Source organism: Hemiscyllium ocellatum, chromosome 43 (genome assembly GCF_020745735.1).
Source record: "Hemiscyllium ocellatum isolate sHemOce1 chromosome 43, sHemOce1.pat.X.cur, whole genome shotgun sequence".
NCBI lineage: Eukaryota > Metazoa > Chordata > Chondrichthyes > Orectolobiformes > Hemiscylliidae > Hemiscyllium > Hemiscyllium ocellatum.
The window spans coordinates 14,243,291-14,266,118 of NC_083443.1; the positions used below are offsets into that span (position 1 = coordinate 14,243,291).

Consider the following 22,828-nt stretch of genomic DNA (forward strand, 5'->3'; position numbering starts at 1 on the left):
CATTCATCAAGTGGAATTTTCCAGGTCTACCAGAGGTTTTGGAGTTTGGGAAGGTTTTGAAAATGAGGTGGCTTATTCTCTGGAATGATAGCCTTCCTCTCTCAACTCCACCTACAACCTCCTGTTATAATGACAGATGGAGGAGATTTGGGCTGTACTCATTGAGATTTAGAAGACTGAGAGGTGACCTCATCGAGGACTTGACAGGGCAGACTTTGAGAAACTGTATTGGGCAGTGCACTCCTGATTCTAACCACTCCAAAAAAAGGGCAAAAATTATTCTCGCATCACCTTTATTTCTTTTGCCAGTCACGTTAAATGCTGAATACTTTTACCTACAGCCCGTTCCTTAGCCAAATGCCTTATGGCTTTTTCTAAGCTAGTAATCTCCTCTTCTCTACTGGCAAATCAAACAACTTCAGGAATCTCTGCAAAGGTACGCTTAATAAAAGCTGCTGGCAATGAAAGATTAGGGAAAAAAACAAATCAAGCAGTAGTTGCAGGTACCTCAGGAATGTTGAACTTACTTGAACCCTGTACAAAAATGTTATTATCAGGAAGGCCAGAGCTATAAGAATTTACATGTTTCATTTTTATGAGAAAGCAATACGGCTACAAACAGACAGGACAACGTTTCTGCTGTTTATTTTACAATTTGTGGAGATTGTAACTCTGAAGAGATTCCATAAATTACATATTAGTCAACTTAAATCACAATGTGACCTTTTCATTTGCAGCAAAGTTGGGTGTTTAAATCATTAGCAATGTGGAAAATGGAAGTTCACCCAGTCTGTGAAAGCTGACTGCTTGCTCCTCACTGGTCCAATTATTTTGTAAATAATTGTACAGAGACTATCCCTTTACTACAACTGGGTATACTGTTCAGTGATTAACTTGACACCATGTTGATCCCAAACATAGCATCACCAAAATTGTTATGGTGCAGGGAAAACCATTGAGCTCATCATGCCTCCATTACCAATCTCCTGCCTTCTCTCCATATCCCTGTTCACCATTTCTATTCAAATAACCATTGAATACCCCTCAATGGAACCTGCCTCCGTTATATTTCCAGGCAGTGTATTCCAGATCTTCACTCGTAAGTGAGTGAGTCATAGAGTCATAGAGCTGTACAGCACAGAAACAGACCCTTCGGTTCAACTCGTTCCTGCTGACCAGATATTCTAAATCAATCTAGCCCTATTTCTCAGCATTTGGCCCATACCCCTCTAAATCTTTTCTACTCATACACATCCTTTGAAATGTTGTAACTGTACCAGCCTCCACCACTTTCCCTGGCAGCTCATTCCATACACGCATCACCCACTGCATGAAAAACTTGCCCCTTAGATCCTTTTTAAATCTTTCCTTTTGCACCTTAAACCTATGACCTCTAGTTCTGGACTCCCCCACCTGGGAAAAAACACTGTCTATTTGTCCTATCCATGCCCCTCATGATTTTATAAACCTCTAAAATGTCAATCCTCAGCCTCTCATGCTCAAGGGGTAACAGCCCCTATCCAGCCTCTCCCTATAGCTCAAACCTTCCAACTCTGACAATATTCTTGTAAATCTTTTCTGAACCATTTCAAAGTTCACAACATTCTTTCGATAGGAGGGAGACCAGAATTCCACACAGAATTCCAAAAGCGGTCTAACCAATGTCCTGCACAGCTGCAACATGACCTCCCAACTCTTACACTCAATGGACTGACGAATAAAGGCAAACATATCTTCTTTACTACCCTGTCTACCTGTGACTCCACTTGCAAGGAACTACAAACTTGCACTCCAAGGTGAGAAAGTATTTTCTCACATCAACCTTGCTTCATTTGCCTTAAATCTATGCCCACTTGTTCTTGTTCCTTTTATAAGTGGGAACAGCTACTCCCTGTCTACTCTATCCAGCCCACTCATCATTTTGAAAACCTCCATCAAATTTCAGCTCAATCTTTTTTCTCTCCAAGGAGAACAATCCCAGCTTCATCAAACGATCCTCATCACTGAAGTTTCTCATCCCTGGGACCCTTCTTGTGAATCATCTCTAAACTCTCTCTCCAATGCATTTACATCTTTCCGAAAACGTAGCGCCCACGACTGTACACGTTACTCCAACTAAAGTCTAACAAGTGCCTTGTACCAGTCTTATACAATCATAGAATTGTGAAATTTGGAAGCAGGCCATTCAGCCCATTGGGTCGACATCAACACCCTGAACAGCATCCCACGCATACCCACCCCCACACCCTATAAACCTGCATTTCCCATGGCTAATCCTCCTAACCGAGCTGAAAAATATGTTGCTGGAAAAGCGCAGCAGGTCAGGCAGCATCCAAAGAACAGGAGAATCGACGTTTCGGGCATGAGCCCTTCTTCAGGAATGAGGAAAGGGACACACTTTTCTCATTCCTGAAGAAGGGCTCATGCCCGAAACGTCGATTCTCCTGCTCTTTGGATGCTGCCTAACCTCCTGCACTTTTCCAGCAACACATTTTTCAGCTCTGATCTCCAGCATCTGCAGTCCTCACTTTCTCCTAATCCTCCTAACCTACAACATTAGTGGGCGGCACGGTGGCACAGTGGTTAGCACTGCTGCCTCACAGCGCCTGTAGACCCGGGTTCAATTCCCGACTCAGGCGACTGACTGTGTGGAGTTTGCACGTTCTCCCCGTGTCTGCGTGGGTTTCCTCCGGGTGCTCCGGTTTCCTCCCACAGTCACAAAGATGTGCGGGTCAGGTGAATTGGCCAAGCTAAATTGCCCATAGTGTTAGGTAAGGGGTAAATGTAGGGGTATGGGTGGGTTGCGCTTCGGCGGGTCGGTGTGGACTTGTTGGGCTGAAGGGCCTGTTTCCACACTGTAAGTCTAATCTAATCTAAAACATTCCTGCACAAAATGGGTAATTTAGCACGGCCTGCACATCTTTGGACTGTCGGAGGAAACCCACACAGACGGGAGATAAACGTGCAAACTCCACACATACAGTCGCCTGAGGGTGGAATCGAAACTGGGTCCCTGGTGTGTGAGGCCACAGTGCTAACTACTGAGCCGTGCCACCCAATCCTGTACAATGTCACCGTCTTGCAACTGTACTCTACATTTTTTCCACCAACATGGCTAATCAATTTCAGATTTTCCTCCATTATATTTTATTTCCTACCAACCAATGCACTTACCCCTTTGCTGTTCACTATCAGGATGGCAGCCAGTGACTGGTGGGGTTCAGCAGGGTCAGTGTTGGGATCACAACTATTCACATTACACATTAACAATCTGGACAGAGGAATTAGGGTATTGTTGCTATGTTAGCAGATGACACAAAGATAGTTGGAGGGACAGGAAGTGTTGGGTTGCAGAAGGACTTTGACAGGCTAGGTGAGTAGGCAAAGATCTGGCAGATGGAATACAATATGGGAAGGCGTGAGGTTTGTGCTTTAGTCAGAAGATTAGAGTTGATGACTATTTTCTAAATGGGGAAAAGCATCAGAAGTCTGAAGCACAAAGGGACTTGGGAGTCCTAGTTATGGATTCTCTTCATGTTAACATGCAGGTTCAGCTGGTTATTAGGAAGGCAAATGCAATGTTAGTATTCATCTCTAGACGGCTAGAATACAAGAGCAGGATGCATGCTGAGGCTGTGTAAGGCTCTGGTCAGACCTCATTTGGAATATTGTGAGTAGCTCTGGGCCCCATTTCTAAGGAAGGATATGTTGGTGTTGGAGAGATTCTAAAGGAGGTTCCAAGAATGATCCCGGAGAGGAAGGGGAGAGCTTGTCGCACAAGGAATGGTTGAGGACTCTGGGTCTGTTTTCAATGGAGTTTGAAAAGATGAGCAGGACATTTCATTAAAACCCACATGATCCTGAGAGGCCTGGATAAAGTGGACAAGGAGAAGCTGTTTCCAATAGTAGGAGAGACTAGGACCCGACGGCACAGCTCAGAGTGAAGGGACAACCCTTAAGAACTGAGATGGGGAGGAATTTCTTCAGCCAGAGGGTGGTGAATCTGTGGAACTCATTGCCACAGAAGGCTGTGGAGGCCAGGTCATTGAATGTCTTGAAGACAGAGATAAATAGGTTCTTGACTAGTGAGGTGCACAAGGGTTACATGGAGAAAGCAAGAGAATGAGATTGAAAAACCTTCTGGTCATGATCGAAAGGCAGAGCAGGCTTGATGGGCTGAATGGCCTAGTTCTGCTCCTACATCTTGTGCACTTACAGTCTGACACTCCTCTGGACCCACACATGAATAGTCCACCAATTTTTCAATTCTGTAATCTTCCTTCTGCCAAACCTTGGGGCCAAGCTCCACTTTGCTCCTGCCTTGTTCCTGAATTCCGAGACGGAAGACCGTGCTTGGCTACGTATCAGAACTGGAAAAGGAAACAAAGGGGTGCAGAAGAGCATCGACAAAGGGAGAGCCGAGAGAAAAAGATAAGGAACTGGAAGAGGAACAAGCTGTATGGGATCCTTGAGCCTTTCAAAATGTCCACAGCTGATCGTCTGCCTCTATTCCACTTTCCCGCCAATTCTTCACTTCACAGTGGGGCATCTAAAATCTGTCTTAAGTCTACTCGAGAATGTGACTCTCTGGGCAAGAAAATTTCAAAGATTTATAACTCTATCAGGGAAGACACTTTTCCTCATCTCATCCTTAATGATTAGTCCCTTATCACGAGACATTTCCCCCATTTTCTAGATTTCCCAGTTTGGAAACATTCTCTCAGACTCTACCCAGTCAAACCAATTCACTGATTCGCTCATTCTTTCAAATCCTAGAGATTGTAGGCTTGATATAGTCAGCCTCTCAAGGTTTCTGGGTGAAAGGTCAGAGCTCAACCTGTTAAACAGTTACTGAACTGTCTGAAAAGCAAGTTCGTTGAGTGTATAGAATCCCTACAGGGTGTGAGCAGGCCATTTGGCCCATTGAATCCACACTGATCCTCTGAAGATCACCCCACCCTATCCCTGTAACCCTGCATTTCCAATGGCCAATCCACCTGACCTGCACATCCGTCAACTGTGGGAGGAAACTGGAGCGCCTGGAGGAAACCCATACAGACACGGGAAGAATGTGCAAACTCCACACAGATAACCACCTGAGGCTGGAATCAAACCCGGGTCCATGGCGCTGTGTGGCAGCACTGCTAACACTGAGCCACCTCAGATAGCAAAGCTTGAATGTTACACATTCCTGTGGAGTTTGTGCTTCTAGGTTTTTTTGGGGGGTGGGGTGTGCACAGGGGTGCTGGTTGGAGTGGAAGCATGTGAACTGGCCCTAGCAAGCCACTCAAATGGGCAATTCAGGATGGGCAATAAATGTTGGTCCAACCAAGGAATATAAGGAATAGGAGCCGAATTAGGCCATTCAGCCCAACTAATCAGCTCTGCCATTTGATTATGGCTGAAATGTTTCCCAACCCCATTCTCTTGCTTTCTCCCTGGAATAGGTGAACCCCATACTAATCCAGAACTTAAGTATCTCGGTCTTAAATATACGCGATGACTTGGGTCTCCACACCATTGTGTAAAGATCTCATGAATGAAGAATAAAAAAAAAATAAAAACATCTCTGACCCATCTCCTACGCTGAATCAAATTGTGTGTGTGTGTGTGTGTGAGAGAGAGAGAGAGAGAGTGTGTGCGTTAGAGTGAGTGTGAGTGTGTGTGTGTGTGTGTGTTTGTGCGTGTGAGAGAGAGAGAGAGTGTGCGTTAGAGTGAGTGTGTGTGTGAGTGTGTGTGTGAGAGAGAGAGAGTGTGTGCGTGTGTTTGTGAGTATGTGTGTGTTGGGGGGATCGTCCTGAATTCAGCAGCCTAGTCTACGTGTGTAAATAAATAATGTAGGGTTTATTATTAAACTTGAGAGCAAAAGGCAACTAAAACAGGAAAACAACTCATGTTGAGTGCCTCAACGGAAACAGGCAAGAGTTGTTTCTTCATAAAAACAAGTGAGACAGTGATAAAATGGTGGAGAGTTAGTCGCCTCCAGGTAATTAGAAACCAAATGGGTTCTCCACCCCAACTGTTGCCATGGCAGCAAATACAGTCTGAAAGAGAACCCACTCCCAATCCCAGTGCATTTAATGTCACAAAAATCAGCCATCTTCCCAAAATTCATGCCAAGTTCCTGACTTTTGGTGGAAGACATTAGACCATAAGACAAAGGAAGAGCTCTTTAGTCCCACTGAGTCTACCCCATCCATTCAATGAGAGTGTGACTGATCTGATTAACCTCATGCTCCACTCATGCCTTTTTGCCATAACTCTACATTTCCTCACTTATTAAAAATTTGTCTACCTTGAAAACATTGAATGATATGTCCTCAAAAACCCTCGTGGTAAAGCATTTCTAAAAATCTGTATTGCTTTCCAAGTGCTGCCAAAACTCCAGCCTTTCTAAGTGGCTGGCAGACTTTCCAATTGCAAATGCAATTCAAATGAATCAGCACTCAGTATATATAATTATTAAACCAGTATCTGCTGAAGGAAGAATTTCAGGACAATCACTGAGGATAACAGCTGCTGTTCGAGGTTAAGTAATGTCACATTAATGAACTGATTTTTTTTTGATAACTGAACTGACCATTTTAAAAGGAAAATAAAGCCAAATCTGAACTTTTACAGATACCAGCCATTCACCTCAACATCACAATCTAATCTCAAGGTTCAGATGAAAATTGTAAAAGCAAACATTTCACATCTCATGTCATACAATGTCCTTGATCGGATTACTGCTTGAAATCTCTCCCGATGTTTCACATTTAGCAAATAACCCGTGAGTTCGACCCCCAACATCATCAGCACCACCTTCTCGTGTGATCTCATTAAATACCGATCTGCTGAGACGATTCTAGAGCCTCAGGTAATTTTGGAAAATCATAACTAGTGACCTCCTCTCTCTACAGCTATGGATTATTGTGTCCAAGTTTGAGAGCCATCAGATCCTGCATTCAGTTCTCAGTTTCTTCATAGAAACACAGAATCACTACCGTGCAAAAAGAAGCCGTTCGGCCCATTGAGTCTGCACTGGCTCTCCGAAGAGCAATCCCACTCGGACTTCACCCAGCCTTCCCCCACCCTAACCCTGTAACCCTGCCTATCCCATGGCTAATCCACCTAGCCTGCACATCCGTTGACACCACAGGCAATTTAGCATGGTCAATCCACCTAACGTGCACACCTTTGGACTGTGGGAGGAAACCAGAGCTCCCACAGAAAACCCCACGCAGATATGGGGAGAATGTGCAAACTCCACACAGTCGCCCGAGGCTGGGATCAAAACCCGCGTCCTGCCACTGTGAGGCTGTGGTGCTAAATCTCTAGTTGGCTCAGTTGTTAATTATTTAATGTTTCTTGCCCTTATTTAACCCCGTTGTTACTTTCTAACATGAAATTTGCACAATCTGCTGAGAACACAGACACAACCTATCTCTGCTTTTTCTTCATTTTTAATTCCCTCCATTCTCTAAGGGACCAATGCTCTCTTTAGCTCCCCACTTATTTTTTACATACTTGGTAAAAATTTATTTCTTAAAATTTGGCTTTATGTTTCTTGGTGGTTCATATTGTATACTCACATTCTATTTCAAGGAATATTTTGGTAGCCCTTTGCTGGTTTCTAACAGCCAATCCTTAATGTTGCTGCTAGCTTTGAAATTTTACAAGACTCTTAATATAACATGATGAATATCTTCCCACAAAACCATAATCTGTACTTCCTCACAGTTCTCATTTTTCAATGGAACATATTTTGGTTAAACATTTTGATTTGTTTCGTTACACGTTCCCTCCATCTATTAACCATTATTCCCCCATTTGATAGAAGGTTGACAATGGTGACCCTAACCTCAGAAAAGGTCAATGAGGAGTCACAAATCAAAGCCTTCTTGACCTGTAAAAAGGCCTCACTGAGAATAAGTAGGAAAGGGACTGCAATTTGAAATTGCTTTTTGCCAAAAATACCTGGGTTTTGTCTTTCCTGAGCCCATTCCTGCCTCCAATCAGATAAAGAACCAATCCTGACCTGGTTTAGTTCAAAGCCCTTTCCACATCTCTGACTATACTGATTGCAAACTGCTCTTGCGGAGTCCATCTCAACAAAACAGCTCCCTCTTTCCCCATTTCTGGCTTCAGGACTCAAATTCCCCTTCATTTCACATTACATTTAGTTCCATACAGTTATCTCCTTACCTTGCTTGAATTTATGCCACTTGGCTGGTGGTTCATGGGAACAACTTGTTAGTATTACCTCAGAGGAGCTGTATTTCAAACTGGACTGTAACCTCTCAAACTCTTGCAGTGAAACATCTTGCCTGGTTTTCCAAATGTAGTTGGTTCCTGAATAGACCAAGATACCGTGATCCTCCCTTTCCCATTCCGCATGAGGTGGTGTCTTTAGCCCCGACTCCAAGCCGCCTCACCATCGTTGGAACTCATAATTACAGCTACAAAGAACACTATGCATTCTCTCGATTGTAATGGTCCCTTTCACTATCACATTCCTTTCCACTACTCACCCACTTGAGCAAATTCCTGCACCAATACAGTCAAGTGACTCATTGCTCGGTATTCCTTGTTTTTGTCCATGCAGGTAGCAAGTTGTCCAAACCTGTTGGTCAAAGCCAGAAGTTCTCTCTTATAGGCAGCTTTGGGAATCCAGGATGTACAGATGGAGGAACCTCAGGCCCCCACAGTGACCCACAGGTGTGAGGTATGTACTACATGTTAACTAGCTAAGACTATTGCCTTGAGATTCCTTACTTCAATTTGGATCGTGACTCTCAAACGCTTCTGTCTTTGGCCAACCTGTCCAGGTAATACTCCTAGTTCCTAACATCTGCAGCTCAGACCCCAGCTTGAGGACTCTGAGCCAATGTTTCTCAACCTGCAGCCCCTTCCTGTGGCTTTCACAGCAATGGGACAATACAGAAGGAGGCCATTTGGCCCATCTTGCCTGCACACAATTCCTGTCTAACTAACCATCCACTGCCCCTCTTGAATGCCTCAGTTGAATCTGCCTCCACTACATTTCCAGGCAGTGCATTCCAGACCCTAACTACTTGCTATGTGACAATGTTTTTTTTTCCCTTACATCACCCTTGCTTCGTTTGCGCATCACGTTAAATCTAGGTCCCCTTGTTTCTTTTTCCCTTTTGAGCAGGAACAGCTTCTCACCATCTACTCTTCTCCATTTGCCATTTTGACAATCTCTATCAAGTCTCCTTCTCAGCCTTCTTCTCTCCAAGGGGAACAGTCCCTCCTTTTCCAATCCATCCTCATCACTGAAGTTTCTCAAACCTGGGACCACTCTTGTAAATCGCTTCTGCTCCCTCTCCAATACATTGATGTTTTTCCTATAATGTGACACCTGCAACTGTACTCAATACTCCAGCTGAGGTCTAACAAGGGTCTTATATAGGTTCAACATCACCACTCTGCTCTATGCCTCTATTTATAACACTGGGAATACTGTGTGCTTTATTAATTGCTCTCTCTACTCTACCTATTCTGCCATCTATGGTGTTCTGTGGTTGTTTTCTGAAATTCAATGCTTTTTATAAACTCTCAAAACTGAATGCTCTCTTATATCTATTTAACCCTCCTAACTATTTGACTTGTTAATTTACTAGTTATTACTTTCATACAGTAATAGTAAGTTACTGAACCCAATCTTAAAACAAAAAAGGCAAACAATGAAAAATAAACAATAAGAAAATAAGCAACTGCTAGTACAAGCAAGACAAAGAGAATTTAAAAATTAGCTGAGGAGATTAAATAATGGAGAAAAACAGGGAACGAGTTAAATAAACTGAAATGGAGGAGATTCAAAAGTGAAGGATTAGAAGGGATACAGAAGGCAAGAAGGGGAAAAAGACTAGCAAACAATTTGGTCATGATGTTTGTTTGAAGAGCTATCACAAGTATAATTGGACAAATGGCCTCCTGATGCATTGTAACAGCTGTGTGATTCAGTGGCCAGAAAGCAAGCCTGATGGAGGGAGAGGGGAAGAGAGAGAGGGGTAGAGTGAGGCAGGGAGAAAGAGAGATGGAGAGGTGAGCGAAGAGAGAGGGGGATGAGGGGGGAGAGAGGGGACAGGGAAAGTGGAAGAGAGAGGGAGGGAGACAGAAAGAGAGAAATAGGCAGAAATAAAACATTTCATTTTCACTGCTAGCATGTCTTTTCAAAGTTATGAAGTCAATTTTCTACTGATATCCTGGAATTAATTATAAGTTCATGGGTTTTTGGTGAGGCAGCAGCCAATCAATGGCCACAGTCCAAGTGCAGGTCAAAGGAAGACAGCACGGCCTTGAGCTCCTTTGTCAGTGGAATTGGCAAAATATGATGGATGCTTTCAAAATGCTCATAACATGTACAATTAGAGAAAACATGAGAAATACATTATTTCTTATGCAGCAACTGAACTATTGATGTATCCACTGGTGAAGGACATTCAAGGCAAATCAAAGCAAGCAACAGAATTCATTAAAAGTTTTGTTATTGATCATTAACAAAGGAACATAAACTAAATTGCACTTTTGCAGGTACCATCCACTAACTTCAAGGCTATAATTTAATCTCAAGGTTCAGATGGAAATTGTAAAATAAAAGATCTTTTAAACTTTGCTCTTGCATTTCATGCCATTGCATATCCTTGGGGATAACTCTTCTTCAGGATAGGGGAGGGGATAGGGAGAGCTACAGATAAGGGTCGTGGGGGGGTGAAGGTCCAAAGGGATTGGAAAGGGAGTTGACACAGAGAATCATACCGCACATTGGAGGAACAACACCTCATCTTCCACCTGGGCAGCCTACAGCCCGGAAGATTCAACATTGGTTTCTCCAATTTCAAATAACCTCCCACCGCATCCACCAACTCTCTTTCCAATCTCATCTCCTCGCTTCCATCCACCTGACTGACCCTTCCCTCCAGCTACCAACCGGATTCATTCCTCCCATCGACTAACCAGGTCACACCTACCACCTGTATTCACCTATCACTACCTCACCACTCCGTCCCTCTCCCTACCCATTATCCTTCCCACTTCCCATCCCCCACCTCCATCCGCAAGTCCCCTACTCCCACGGCCAGTCTTGATGAAGGGTTATAAATGTCGAGTTCTCCACCTCCTGATGCTGCCTGGCTTGCTGTGCTCTTTCAACCTCCTGTGGTCTACTTTAGATTCCAGCATCTGCAGTACTTTTATCCCTAACTGAATGTCCTTGGCAATAATTGCTTCTTGAAATCTTTCTCGTTGTTTTACATTCAGCGAATAACACATAGGCCGTAGCCAAGGGAAGATAAAGCAGGAAGGAGAGACCCTTCTCACATTTATGGAGGAGATGAAAAGCAAGTCGATTTTTCCACTTCCTAAGAACTGATGGCTTGGCTCAGTGTTGGTTTCTTTGCCAAAGTTTGCTGTTTCAGGAATGCTGCTGATTTTAGACAATGCTTAATAGGTTGAATAAGCCAACTCTATTCTTGTTCAAATTGAAATGAGAGATGTCCCAGGGTGGAGCTGTTGCGGGGGCATGGAGGGGGGAGAGCAATATTCCCTCTGAACTCCTCAAGAATTCTGGTAGGACCAACATGCACTCAGGACAGGTTGTATTTAGCTTCAAGTGGGATGGTCTACAGCTCTCTCCTTTCCTGGACAATGGCGTTGAACTATATACTCAACTTGCTGGCTCAATATTAAACTGTACTTCTGATCAGCCCCTTCAGGAGCAGGAAACCTGAGCCAGGTTTTTAACATGGGTTAACAGAAGTCAGTTATAGAATAGTCGGTCTATCCACAAATACTCCCATATACATATTCATAGACTCACAGACTCGCTTCAGTGTGGAAGCAGGCCATTTGGCCCATCAAGTCTGCACCAACCCTCCAAAAAGCTTCCCACCAAGACCCACCAGCCTACCCATCCCTATAACTCTACATTGCCCATGACTAATCCAAATAGCCTACAAACCCCTGGACACTGTGGTGTAATTTAGTATGGTTGAAGAGTGTGGTGCTGGAAAAGCACAGCCAGTCAGGCAGCATCCGATGAGTAGGAGAATCAATGTTTCAAGCCTGAGCTCTTCCTGATGAAAGGCTTTTGCTGGAAACATCGACTCTTATACTCCTCGGATGCTGCCTGACCTGCTGTGCTTTTCCAGCACCATACTCTCGACTCTGATCTCCAGCATCTGCAGTGCTCACTTTCTCCCTATAATTTAGCATGGCCAATCTACCTAGCCTGTACATCTTTGGACTGTGGGAGGAAACCGGAGGAAACCCATGCAGACATGGGGAGAATGTGCAAACTCCACACAGACAGTCACCTGAGGCTGGAAATGAACCCAGGTCCCTGTCGCTGTGAGGCAGCAGTGCTAACCACTGAGCAGCCCAAAAATATTTTTTATTTAGCCAATTTAATGTCACAAAATTTCCCAACACTGATCCGCATTTGGAAAATTTGTTAGAAACAATGAGGCAAAAGGTTTGTCAGTGGCTCTACACACTTTCTTACTAGCAGAGGGGGAATATAAATGCCAGACTGTTGGGTGGAGCGAGCTGAAGATATTTTAGAGTCCTTACAGTGTGGAAACAGGCCCTTCAGCCCAACCATCCACACCAGCACTCCGAAGAGTAACCTACCCAGACCCATTTCCCTCTGACTAACGCACTTAACACTATGGACAATTTAGCATGGCCAATTCACCTGACCTGCACATCTCTAGACTGTGGGAGGAAACCAGAGCACCCGGAGGAAACTTATGCAGACACGGGGAGAATGTGCAAACTCCACAGAGACAGTCACCCAAGACTGGAATCGAACCTGGGACCCTGGTGCTGTGAGGCAGCAGTGCTAACCGCTGAGCCACCGTGCCGCCCCAGTGCCTTAATGATGAAATTCCAGGATGCACAAGGTCCTAGAGAGTTGTACAGTTAGGGGAGATGAAAGGGATAGCGGGAAGGCAAGAATAATTTCAACACAGGGATGTGAATTTTAAACTCAACGAGCCGATGTCAGAATGGGAGCCAATGTACAGGGTGTGAGTGTAAGGGTGATAGTTGACAGCAGATTGAACGTGGACCACAGTAATCCCTGCCTGGTGATTCTGTTCAAGTCAACTGCCAAGGAATGGAATACAACATATTAACCAAGATCTGAGAGCTGACTCGGTGAGGGGTTAGTCAGCTGTACAAGTGGTGGAGGAAGAGATGATAGCATAAAGTTCTGGTTGGGACTCAAGTACTTAGAAGCCATAGAATCATGGAGATGTGCAGCACAGAAACAGACACTTCAGTCCAACTCATCCATGCCGACTAGATGTCATAAATTAATCTAGTCCCATTTGGCCCATATCCCTCTAAACCCTTCCTAATCATACACCCATCGAGATTCCTTTTGAAATGTTATATTGACTGCAAGGTCTTTAAACAATGTGATATTAATCTGAATGAGAACAAAGAATTGAAGACGTATGTTCTTAATTAACTCAAATTACATCTGACTAAATAGAATGGACCTGGCACAAATACAATAAGAAGAAAACCAAGGGCGGTGCAGATCAGGATAATTTTGATTCTGAGCTCTCCTATTTCTAATTAACTCATAAACATTCATCCTTGGAAAGAAAGCAGATGTACTGCTAACTACACACTGATTATATATTGTGGATAACTGACATTTTCAGATAACTGCACTTGTGTGCTCAGATGATTCTGCCTGCCGTAAACTGGGTCATAAAAAATGTAATAAATGGATTTAATCTTCATTCGACTAATACACTCGGCTTGCCTTGTTAGTGTCGCTGACACACGATACAAAAATCAGCTTTCCACAGCTTCATACTGCTCTGAAAATTCAAAAAAATGCCACCGCAATTGATGTGGTTACCACCGGGGAATGTAGAGAAAGGCAGATGGAGATTCATTCATATAATACTGGTGGAAGTGATGCCATAGTACTCACTGGGCCAGTAATCCAGAGGCCCAGGTTAATGCTGTGGGGGCGGGGCTCTGGCTTCAAATTCCACCGCAGCAACTTGTAGAATGTAAATTAAATTAACATCCAGGATTAAAAGTTACGCTCAGAAACCCAGATTGACAATACCAGTTACCATAAAAACCCGTCTGGTTTACTGTTCATTCCTTTGTTTGAGCCATTCAGTTGTGGCAAAGTCTCCAAGGAATCAAACCAATTTGGATTACCACAGCTTGAATTCTGGCAGTGGAAAACACACTCTGCAAGCTCCGCCTTTCCAACATCTCGGGTCTTGTTCCGAAATTGGGACAGCTGTCCCCAAGCCCCATCAAAGAGTGGCTTGAAATGCATTGAATTACACCTTACAGGCAATGCTCAGGCACAACCCTCACCATCCTTGGGTATGTCTTGTCTCATCAAAAGTCTCAAGACATTATGTTAAATATGAGCAAGGAAACTTCCTGCTGATTCCTCTGTATCAACTGAGAATCAGTGCTCCTTCATGTTGAGTACCAACTGGATGCAGCATTGAGGGCAGTTAGGGCACAGAATGCACTCTGGCTGGGGGTCATCAATGTCCATCACCATCAATGGCTCAGCAGCAACACTACTGATTCAAGCTGGTCAGATCCCAAAGGAAATAACTGCTAGACTGAGATGAGGGAACCAACAAAAAGGGAAAAACATACTAGATAACCAGCGGTGATCATACTGAATGGCAAAACAGGCTCAAAGGGATTGAATGTCCTGCTCCTGCCTCCATTTGCAAGGTTTCTATATCCTTGCATGTGATTCGGAACAGCATCATGAGTGTGAACTTGACTCCCGTTCAGGTTGAGGTGGTCTTGGGACCTGCCTTCTCAGCCTTTCCCCTAAGAGTGGAAGGCAATGGTGGACTATCATGGATAAATAACTGCCAAAGAAACAGCTCAGAGTAAAGCATCAGCAGCCAAAGAGTTTGGAGCACTATCTACATGAAGCAATTTACCAAAGATCCTTAAGACAGCCAACTTCCAACTCACAATCACTACCACCTATCAGCAAATCTATAGGAGCACCACCACCCACAAGTTCCCCTCCAAGCCACTCACAACTCTGAGTTGGAAATATATCACTGTTCCTTCGGTGTCACTGGGACAAAATCCTAGAATTCCCTCCATACAGACATTGTGAGTTTACCCATAGGGACTGCAGCAGATCAAGAAGCTAAAAATCACACAACACCAGATTATAGTCCAACAAGTTCATTTGGAAACACTAGCTTTCGGAACCCTGCTCCTTCATCAGGTACCTGAAAGAACAGCGCTCTGAAAGCCAGCGCTCCCAAATAAGCCTGTTGGATATAACCTGGTGTTGTGTGATTTTTTTAGCTTCGTCCCCCACAGCCCAACATCAGCATTTCCACATCACGGATCAAGAAGGCAACTCACCACCACTTTCTCAAGGGCAACCAGGGAAATAAATACTGACCCAGCCAGCAACGCCCATGTCCCAAGAGTGAATTTTAAAAAGTACTTGGTTGAATTGTCAGCCTGAAAATTGAGCTGTACCTGTTGGTGTGGGAAATTACATAGTTGAAAGTATCAGAGGTGGCGTCTCATTATGTGGTGCTGTTTAAATGCTGGTTATTACCACTCACGCAAAATCCCTTGTGGTGTCTTAATATGTTGAAGTCTTAATCTGTACAAATCGTAGTAATTTGGTGAATGATCAAGTGGAGAATAATTCCATCCTACACCACTCAGGGAGACATAGCTAACATGGCTCATAAAAAGCTGATTGTATGAAAGGTAAACTGACCTTTTTTGAATTGAATTTGAAGGCAAAACAAACAGCAAATTATATTGAGTCACTAAACTTGTGATGGGAGAACAGTGTGGATACTTACAGATGTACACACTTTGCAGGGTACCTTTTCCGGAGTACCAGTCAGAGCTAAAGGTGTATCAATCCCAAGGTTGTGCAGTGCTTCCTGAAGACTTTTCCCATAATATTCTTCGGGCCTATGTTCTGAACTCAAGTAATGAAGCTGCTGCCTGTTGTGAGAAATAATCGTTTCGATAAACTAAGTCAAAGATGTTCAATCTGTTTCGTAGGTGGTGAATTAAAACACTTTTGGAGGGCTAGAGAAGAAGGAGCAAATGAAAGAAATACGATGAGATGTTCTGGTGGTGCACTGGTTAATGTACTTGACTCTGGGCCAAAAACTCTGGACTGAGACAAGTGATGCAGATGGGATTATAGGAGAGCCCAAGGTCAGTTGGAAAACTGAGCTGGCAAGAGACATAAATGCAGAATTGAAAGAGGATTGCCAAGAGGAGATGAAGAAGGTTGAAACAGCTAATATTGTAGTGATACAGAGGAGGAAAGAGAAGTAAAAGAACCACTAGTACTGGGAAATGAATCATGGAATCCTTACAGTGTGGAAAGAAGCCATTCCACCCATTGAGACCACACTAACCCTCCAAACAGCATCACACCCAGACCCACCCCACTACCTTATCCCTGTAATCCTACATTTCCCACGGCTAGCCTGCACATCCCAGGAGACTATGGGAAATTTAGCATGGCCAATTCACCTAAGCTGCACAGCTTAGAAACCAGAACACTGGGAAGAAACCCATGCAAACACAGGGAGATTGTGCAAACTCCACACAGGCTTGGAATTGAACCTGGGTCCCTGGTGCTGTGAGGCAGCAGTGTTAACCACTGAGCCACCATGCTGCCCTGAATGTACTGAAGTAAACAAAATCAGTTGGACCAATAGAATTAGAATTAGGTTGCATTGTCACATGTACTTAAGTACAGGGATACAGTGAAAAATTTACAATGTCCCCCTTCCCGGTGCCAACTTAGCTACAAGTAACCTAGGTACAAAATTTTAGGTAAAAATAGAAAAATAAAGAAATAAGTTAAAAGTTAAACTTTACAGTTCTTGTCACTATTCAACAATTTTACTGATTTCTCCTTCTCAGCCTAAACCTCAAGTAAAATGGGAGAAGGAAGGAGAAGAAGATGGAAAAAGAGAGAAAGTGAGGAGGAAGGAGAGAGTAAAAAGTAAAATTAGCCAGCTTCCCCCCTTAACTGCTAGATGAGTGCCTCCTATTGGAGCATATTTGGTCACTTTGAGCACTGTTACAACTGCTGCCCAATATAGTCCTGCACCTTCAGGAGAAAGGGGTAAAAATCCATTGGAAAAGAAAATCCGATCTGCTCACGCTGGACACGCTGCCACTGGGGCTGCTCAGTGTACAGTGCTGGTCTCCATTTGCAACTTTCTCATGAATAACCAGAGCAGGTGAATATCCTGGTTGAGGATTTTCAAGGAAGACCTCCCTGCTGGAAATTCGGGAGTGTCTGAGCAATACAGAACAGGCCTTGTACCCATTTAGGCCTCCTCTCATTCAGTTATAGTGACTGGAGGAGGCCATTCAGCCTGTGCCAAGAAGTTATGGTCCTATCCCTACTGGAAATTTCAGGTGCATGTTGAAGTATCTCCACTGTCCCTTCATAGTTGAAAGAGGTGCATTTAGAAGTGGCTAAACATCCTCTTCTAACATTCCGGATTCACGTTTCAACATTAAGTGAAGAAAGATTGGCAACATTTAGTGAACACAACTGGGTTCAAATCTTTGAATGGGTCGTTTTCTTGAGTCTTGAGTGCCCCTACTTTGGTGTTTACTCAGAGGAGCACTGACTTCACATTAAAGGAAATTTGACCCAGTCTTTAATATGGTGGGATCTAAGGACAGAGGGAATGGAGCATCATTTCTGTTTCCACGACGTTGTGCAGAAGGCTGGTCTTTGACATTGGTATAACACCAATTCAATTTTAGCAACATCTCCAGATGACCTTATAGAGGTCACCAGGGACATAGGTGAATGATAGGTGTCGCTTCTTTCGGGTGAGGGATTTCAAGACTCGGGGGCATATTTTTAAGGTGAGAGGGGAGAGATTTTAAAAAGATATGGGGGCAATTGTTTTTACACAGAGAGTGGTTTGTGGAAATGAACTTCCAAAAGTAGTGGGTGAAGATATAGTTACAACATTTGAAAGACATCTAGATCAGTACATGTATAAGAAATGTTTGGAGGGATATGGGCCAAGCTCAGGCAGGTGGAACTAGTTTAGTTTGAGATTTATGTTCGGCATGGACTGGCTACGGGGAGAGACTGAAGAGGCTGGGGCTATGTTCCCTGGAGCATCGGAGGCTGAGGGATGACCTTATAGAGGTTTATAAAATCATGAGGGAACTGGCCTTCAGCAAGAGAGCACAAGGGCGACCACATCTTTGTTTCAAAGAGTGTCTGCAAGAGAGACATGAAGTGACTGAACACAAATGACACGAGGTGGGAGGACATTGCAAGTGATCACCCTCGCTGGAGGCTGGAATTATGCTGAGCTCTAAAAAGAGAAGAAGAGAAGCTGAAGCCTGCTACTGAAGAAAAGCCCACCCGCTGATCAAACAGCACCACGACAAACCCAGAGGACTGTGCCTTCAAGAGCAGTCACTGCAGCCGAGACTGCCACTCCCGTGTGGACCTCTACAGACACAACAGATGCTGCTCTACCAATAAAGATTGAAGCAAGACTTCCTGGGCGCAGATCCATGGGCGCAGACTAACGGATGCCACCAGAGAGGGGCATGGATATGGTACATCGGCAAGATCTTTTCCCCAGGGTGGGGGAGTCCAAAACTAGAGGGCATAGGTATAAGTGAGAAGGGAAAGATATGTAAGGGACCTAAGGGGTAACATTTTCATGCAGAGAATGGTACGTGTATGGAATGAGCTACCAGAGGAGGTGGTGGAGGCTGGTACAAATACAACATTTAAAAGGCATTCGGATGGGTATATGAATAGGAAGGGTTTAGAGGGATATGGGCAAATATTGGCAAATGGGACTAGATTTATACAGGATATTTGTTCAGCGTGGATGAGTTGGACCGAAGGGTTTATTTCCGTGCTGTATGACTATAACTCAATAATTTGATTTGTAACCTGCTGGCAAACAGAATATCGATTTCTGAAATCTGGCCCTGTTTTAAGAAAGAACTTGCATTCATAATAGAGCTATTCATGATGACGCAATGCCCTTCAGCCAATAAAGTGCTTTTAAAATGTTGGAATACGGGGTAACCTGGCAGTCATTTTGCACACACTCAGCTGCTGCAAACAGAGATTGTGGACCAGATGCTCATTTTTCCTTCAGTCCTGTTTGCCGTGGGATAAACAGTGGCCTGGAAACCAGGAGTACTCCCCTAATCCCGGAACCATGCCACCTGACTGTTCATGCCTTGCCAAGTGTGTAGATGAGTCTTGGGTTGGGAACTGCACACACATACTGCATTTTTGCCTTATCCTTCCATTCCACAGCCACACACAAGAACAAGTTTTTAAAAAAAACTGGCAAACCTTGAGCTGATCTTGGCACCAATTGTCGATTGGAGATTGAGGCTGATCACGTGACCCTCTTCACTGACAGCTGTTTTGATAACACCGTTCTCCAAAGAATAAAGACCTTTACAGGTGGGCTGCCACTGAACTCCCAGAACCTTGAATTAAAAGCCAATATTTTTATCAAACATCTGCTTTAAACGAACGGCAAATCGAAGGACTTCTAACCTTCTGAAGTGAACAGTACTTACAGATAGCCTTATGAATTAAGACTATTGGGTGGGGGGAAAAGGTGAGGTCAACTAAGAATGCAACAAGCAAAAGAAAAATTAACAGTCCATTGAGACTGGTGCACCATTTAATAAGGGGCTGATCTGATCTCAGTTTCAAATCCATGTTCCTGCATGTTCCCCATGACCTTCAAACTCTCAACACAGATGTGAAGATATCCAGTGATTTATTCCCCCCATAGATTAGATTCTCTACAATGTGGAAACAGGCCCTTCGGCCCAACAAGTCCACACCGACTCTCCAAAGAGAAACCCACCCAGACGCACTTTCCCCTGACTGATGCACCTAACACTATGGGCAATTTAGCATGGCCAATTCACCTGGCCTGCACATCTTTGTGACTGTGGGAGGAAACCCAGGCAGACACGGGGAGAATGTGCAATCTCCACACAGACAGTCGCCCAAGGCTGTAATCGAACCTGAGACGCTGGTGCTGTGAGGCAGCAGTACCAACCACTGAGCCACCGTGCAGCCCTTAGCTCATGGCTGTAGAGAATCTCAAAGATAAATAACCCTCTGAGCAACAAAATTCCCTTTCATCTCAGTCTTCAGTAGGAGACCCCTATTTCGAACCTGTGTCCCCTTCCCCAGGAAATTTTTAAAAACTCATTCGTGGTACTTGGGCATCGCTGGCTGGGCCAGCATTTATTGCCCGTCCCAAGTTGTCCCTTGAGAAGATGGTGATGAGATGCCATCTTGAACTGCTGCAGTCCATGTGCAGTGGCTCGACCCACAATGCTCTTAGGAAGGGAATTCCAGGATTTTGACCGTGACAGTGTGGGAATGGTGATATGTTACCAAGTCAGGATGGTAAGTAGCTCAGAGGGAAACCTGCAGCTGGTGGTGTTCCCATGTATCTGCTGCCCTTGTCCTTCCAGGTGGAAATGGTCGAGAGTTTGGAAGTTGTCTGAGGGCCTATGGTGAATTTCTGCAGTGCATCTTGGAGATGGTACACACTCCTGCCACTGACCCGCCCGAGGTCGTAGATGTGGATGCTTGTGGATTTGGTGCCAATTGAGAGCGCAGCTCTGTTTTAAAGGAAATGGCCTGGTCGTATTAATTACTAGACTGTTAATCCATGAACTATCAATCCCAGAAGGCACATGGTGAAATGTGAACTGAACTTAAAAGAAAATCTGGAATTATGAGTCGACTGATAACCTTGAAACCAGTGTCGCTTGTCATCTGGTTCACTAGTGTCTTTTCAGGAAGGAAATCTGCCATCCTTACCTGGTCTGGCCGACATGTGACTCCAGACCCACAGTAATATGGTTGACTCTCAACTGCCCTCTGAATGGCCTAGAGAGGCAATCACTTATATCAGCATTTGCCCCGTCAAGCCCCCTCAAAATCCGCTATATTTCATAACATCACCTCTCATTCTTCTAAGCTCCAATGAATATGGGCATAATTTGCTCAATTTATCCATTTGGAACATAACATTTCCTTCAGTGATCTTGACCATGAGAACTTTCACCAATTGTTTTAAAATAAAACCCATCTGGCTCCTTCAGGGGAAGGAAATCTGTCATTCTTACCTGGTCTAGCCTACATGTGACTCTAGCCCACAGCAACGTGCTTGATTCTTAACTGCCCTCTGAAACAGCCCGAGTAAGCCACTCAATTCCATCCCATGAAAATACAGAGAAAAAGAAAATCTTCCTTAAAAAGCAACATTTTTATCCCAGGAATCAAATGAGTGAACCTTTACTGCTTCTCATCCAGTAAATAAGTAAGCAAAACAAACCTGTACATGGTACTCTAAAGATGATCTACAACTTTAGTAAAACGTCCCTACTTTTATACTTCCTACTTCTTCTATCAATGGCCAAAATTCCATTTGCTTTTCCTAATTAGAGTGGAAGTCCATTATAATGGGGGTGTTAGGGTCCAAACAGTGAGACAATGATGTAGTTGGGTGAGGTTATTAAGAAAATATCGACTTCTCTTCATTTTTAACAAGAAAAATTAAGATGTAAATAATGATTTAACTCATTCAGGAAGAATGGGACCCTGTAGCTGAATTCGAAGTATATTGAACTGTGTTATGATGGACTTCTGCACTTGCTGTTCAGAACCAAGGCTCACATTTAAAAGGATATGGGTAGGCCATTCACCCAACAATGGGGAAACTGTGGAATTCTCTGTCACAGAAACTGGTTGACGTCAAAACATTGAATATTGTCAACAAGGAGTTAGATATAACTTTTAAGGATAAAGGAATCAAAGGGAACAGGGGACTGAGTTGGATGATCAGCTATGAATGTACTGAATGGGAGAACAGGCTAAAATGGCCAAAGCCCCTATTTCCTTAGTATCTGTATTCCTGCGGGTGATTCAGAAGAACATAAAGAGAGTGAGTTTGATTCTTGCTCAGGTTGAGGTGGTCCCGGGGGCCTGCTTTCCCGACCTGCCCCCTGAGATTAGAAGGCAATGGATAAACAACTGCCAAGGAATTAGCTCAGGATGAAGCATCAGTGAGGAGTTAAGCACAGGATTTTGGAGTTCAGCACCCAAGACCCAAAGCTGCTTAGGTTGTGTCTCTCACTAATTAGAGAATGTGCTTTGACTTGGGTCCAGAGAGAGTACCGATCGATATTGTGCCTGCGGTCTGAACACGATTCATTGCGGATGTGTTCCTCCAGCACATGTGGACCCAGGCACAGTAACCATGGCAATCTCAGTCTGAAGGGACACTCAGCGAATAACTAGTCCAGGAGCTGGAATAAAATGAACTGGTGTGATAGATGTGCTACACTATTAATATATAGCATCTTTCAAGCCCTTAGGGGAGCTAATGAAAATTGTTTTGTAGATTTGTCATGATGTCATGTAGGAAATGGGCCCAGTGCAGACTGGAGGCTAGGTACAAGTGCGGACTGGGTTGGAAGGGCTGTTGGTCTGAACTTTAGTATAGCACATTACAGGCCTTTCGGCCCTCATGTTGTGCCGACTTTTTAGCTGATTCTAAGGTTGACTAACCTACATACCCTATATTTTACTATCATCTAAGTGCCTATCCAAGAGTTGCTTAAATGTCTCTAATGTATCTGACTCTACTACCACTGCTGGCAGTACATTACACAAACCCACCACTCTCTGAGTAAATAACCTATCTCTGACATCTCCCCTAAACCCACCTCCAATTACTTTAAAATTGTGCCCCCTCAT

The 22,828-nt window shown here is 44.0% G+C and overlaps 1 protein-coding gene across 1 annotated transcript in view; it reads right to left on the reverse strand.

The window, feature by feature from the left end:
- The window catches only part of LOC132834934 (microsomal triglyceride transfer protein-like), a 102,958-nt gene that overhangs the window by 55,165 nt on the left and 24,965 nt on the right, over positions 1-22,828 (reverse strand). The window contains exons 6-7 of the mRNA XM_060854097.1: positions 19,385-19,524; positions 15,858-16,005 (exon numbers count right to left, since the gene is read on the reverse strand). Of these exons, the coding sequence (XP_060710080.1) occupies positions 15,858-16,005; positions 19,385-19,524 (288 nt within the window). The remainder of the gene's footprint in view (positions 1-15,857; positions 16,006-19,384; positions 19,525-22,828) is intronic.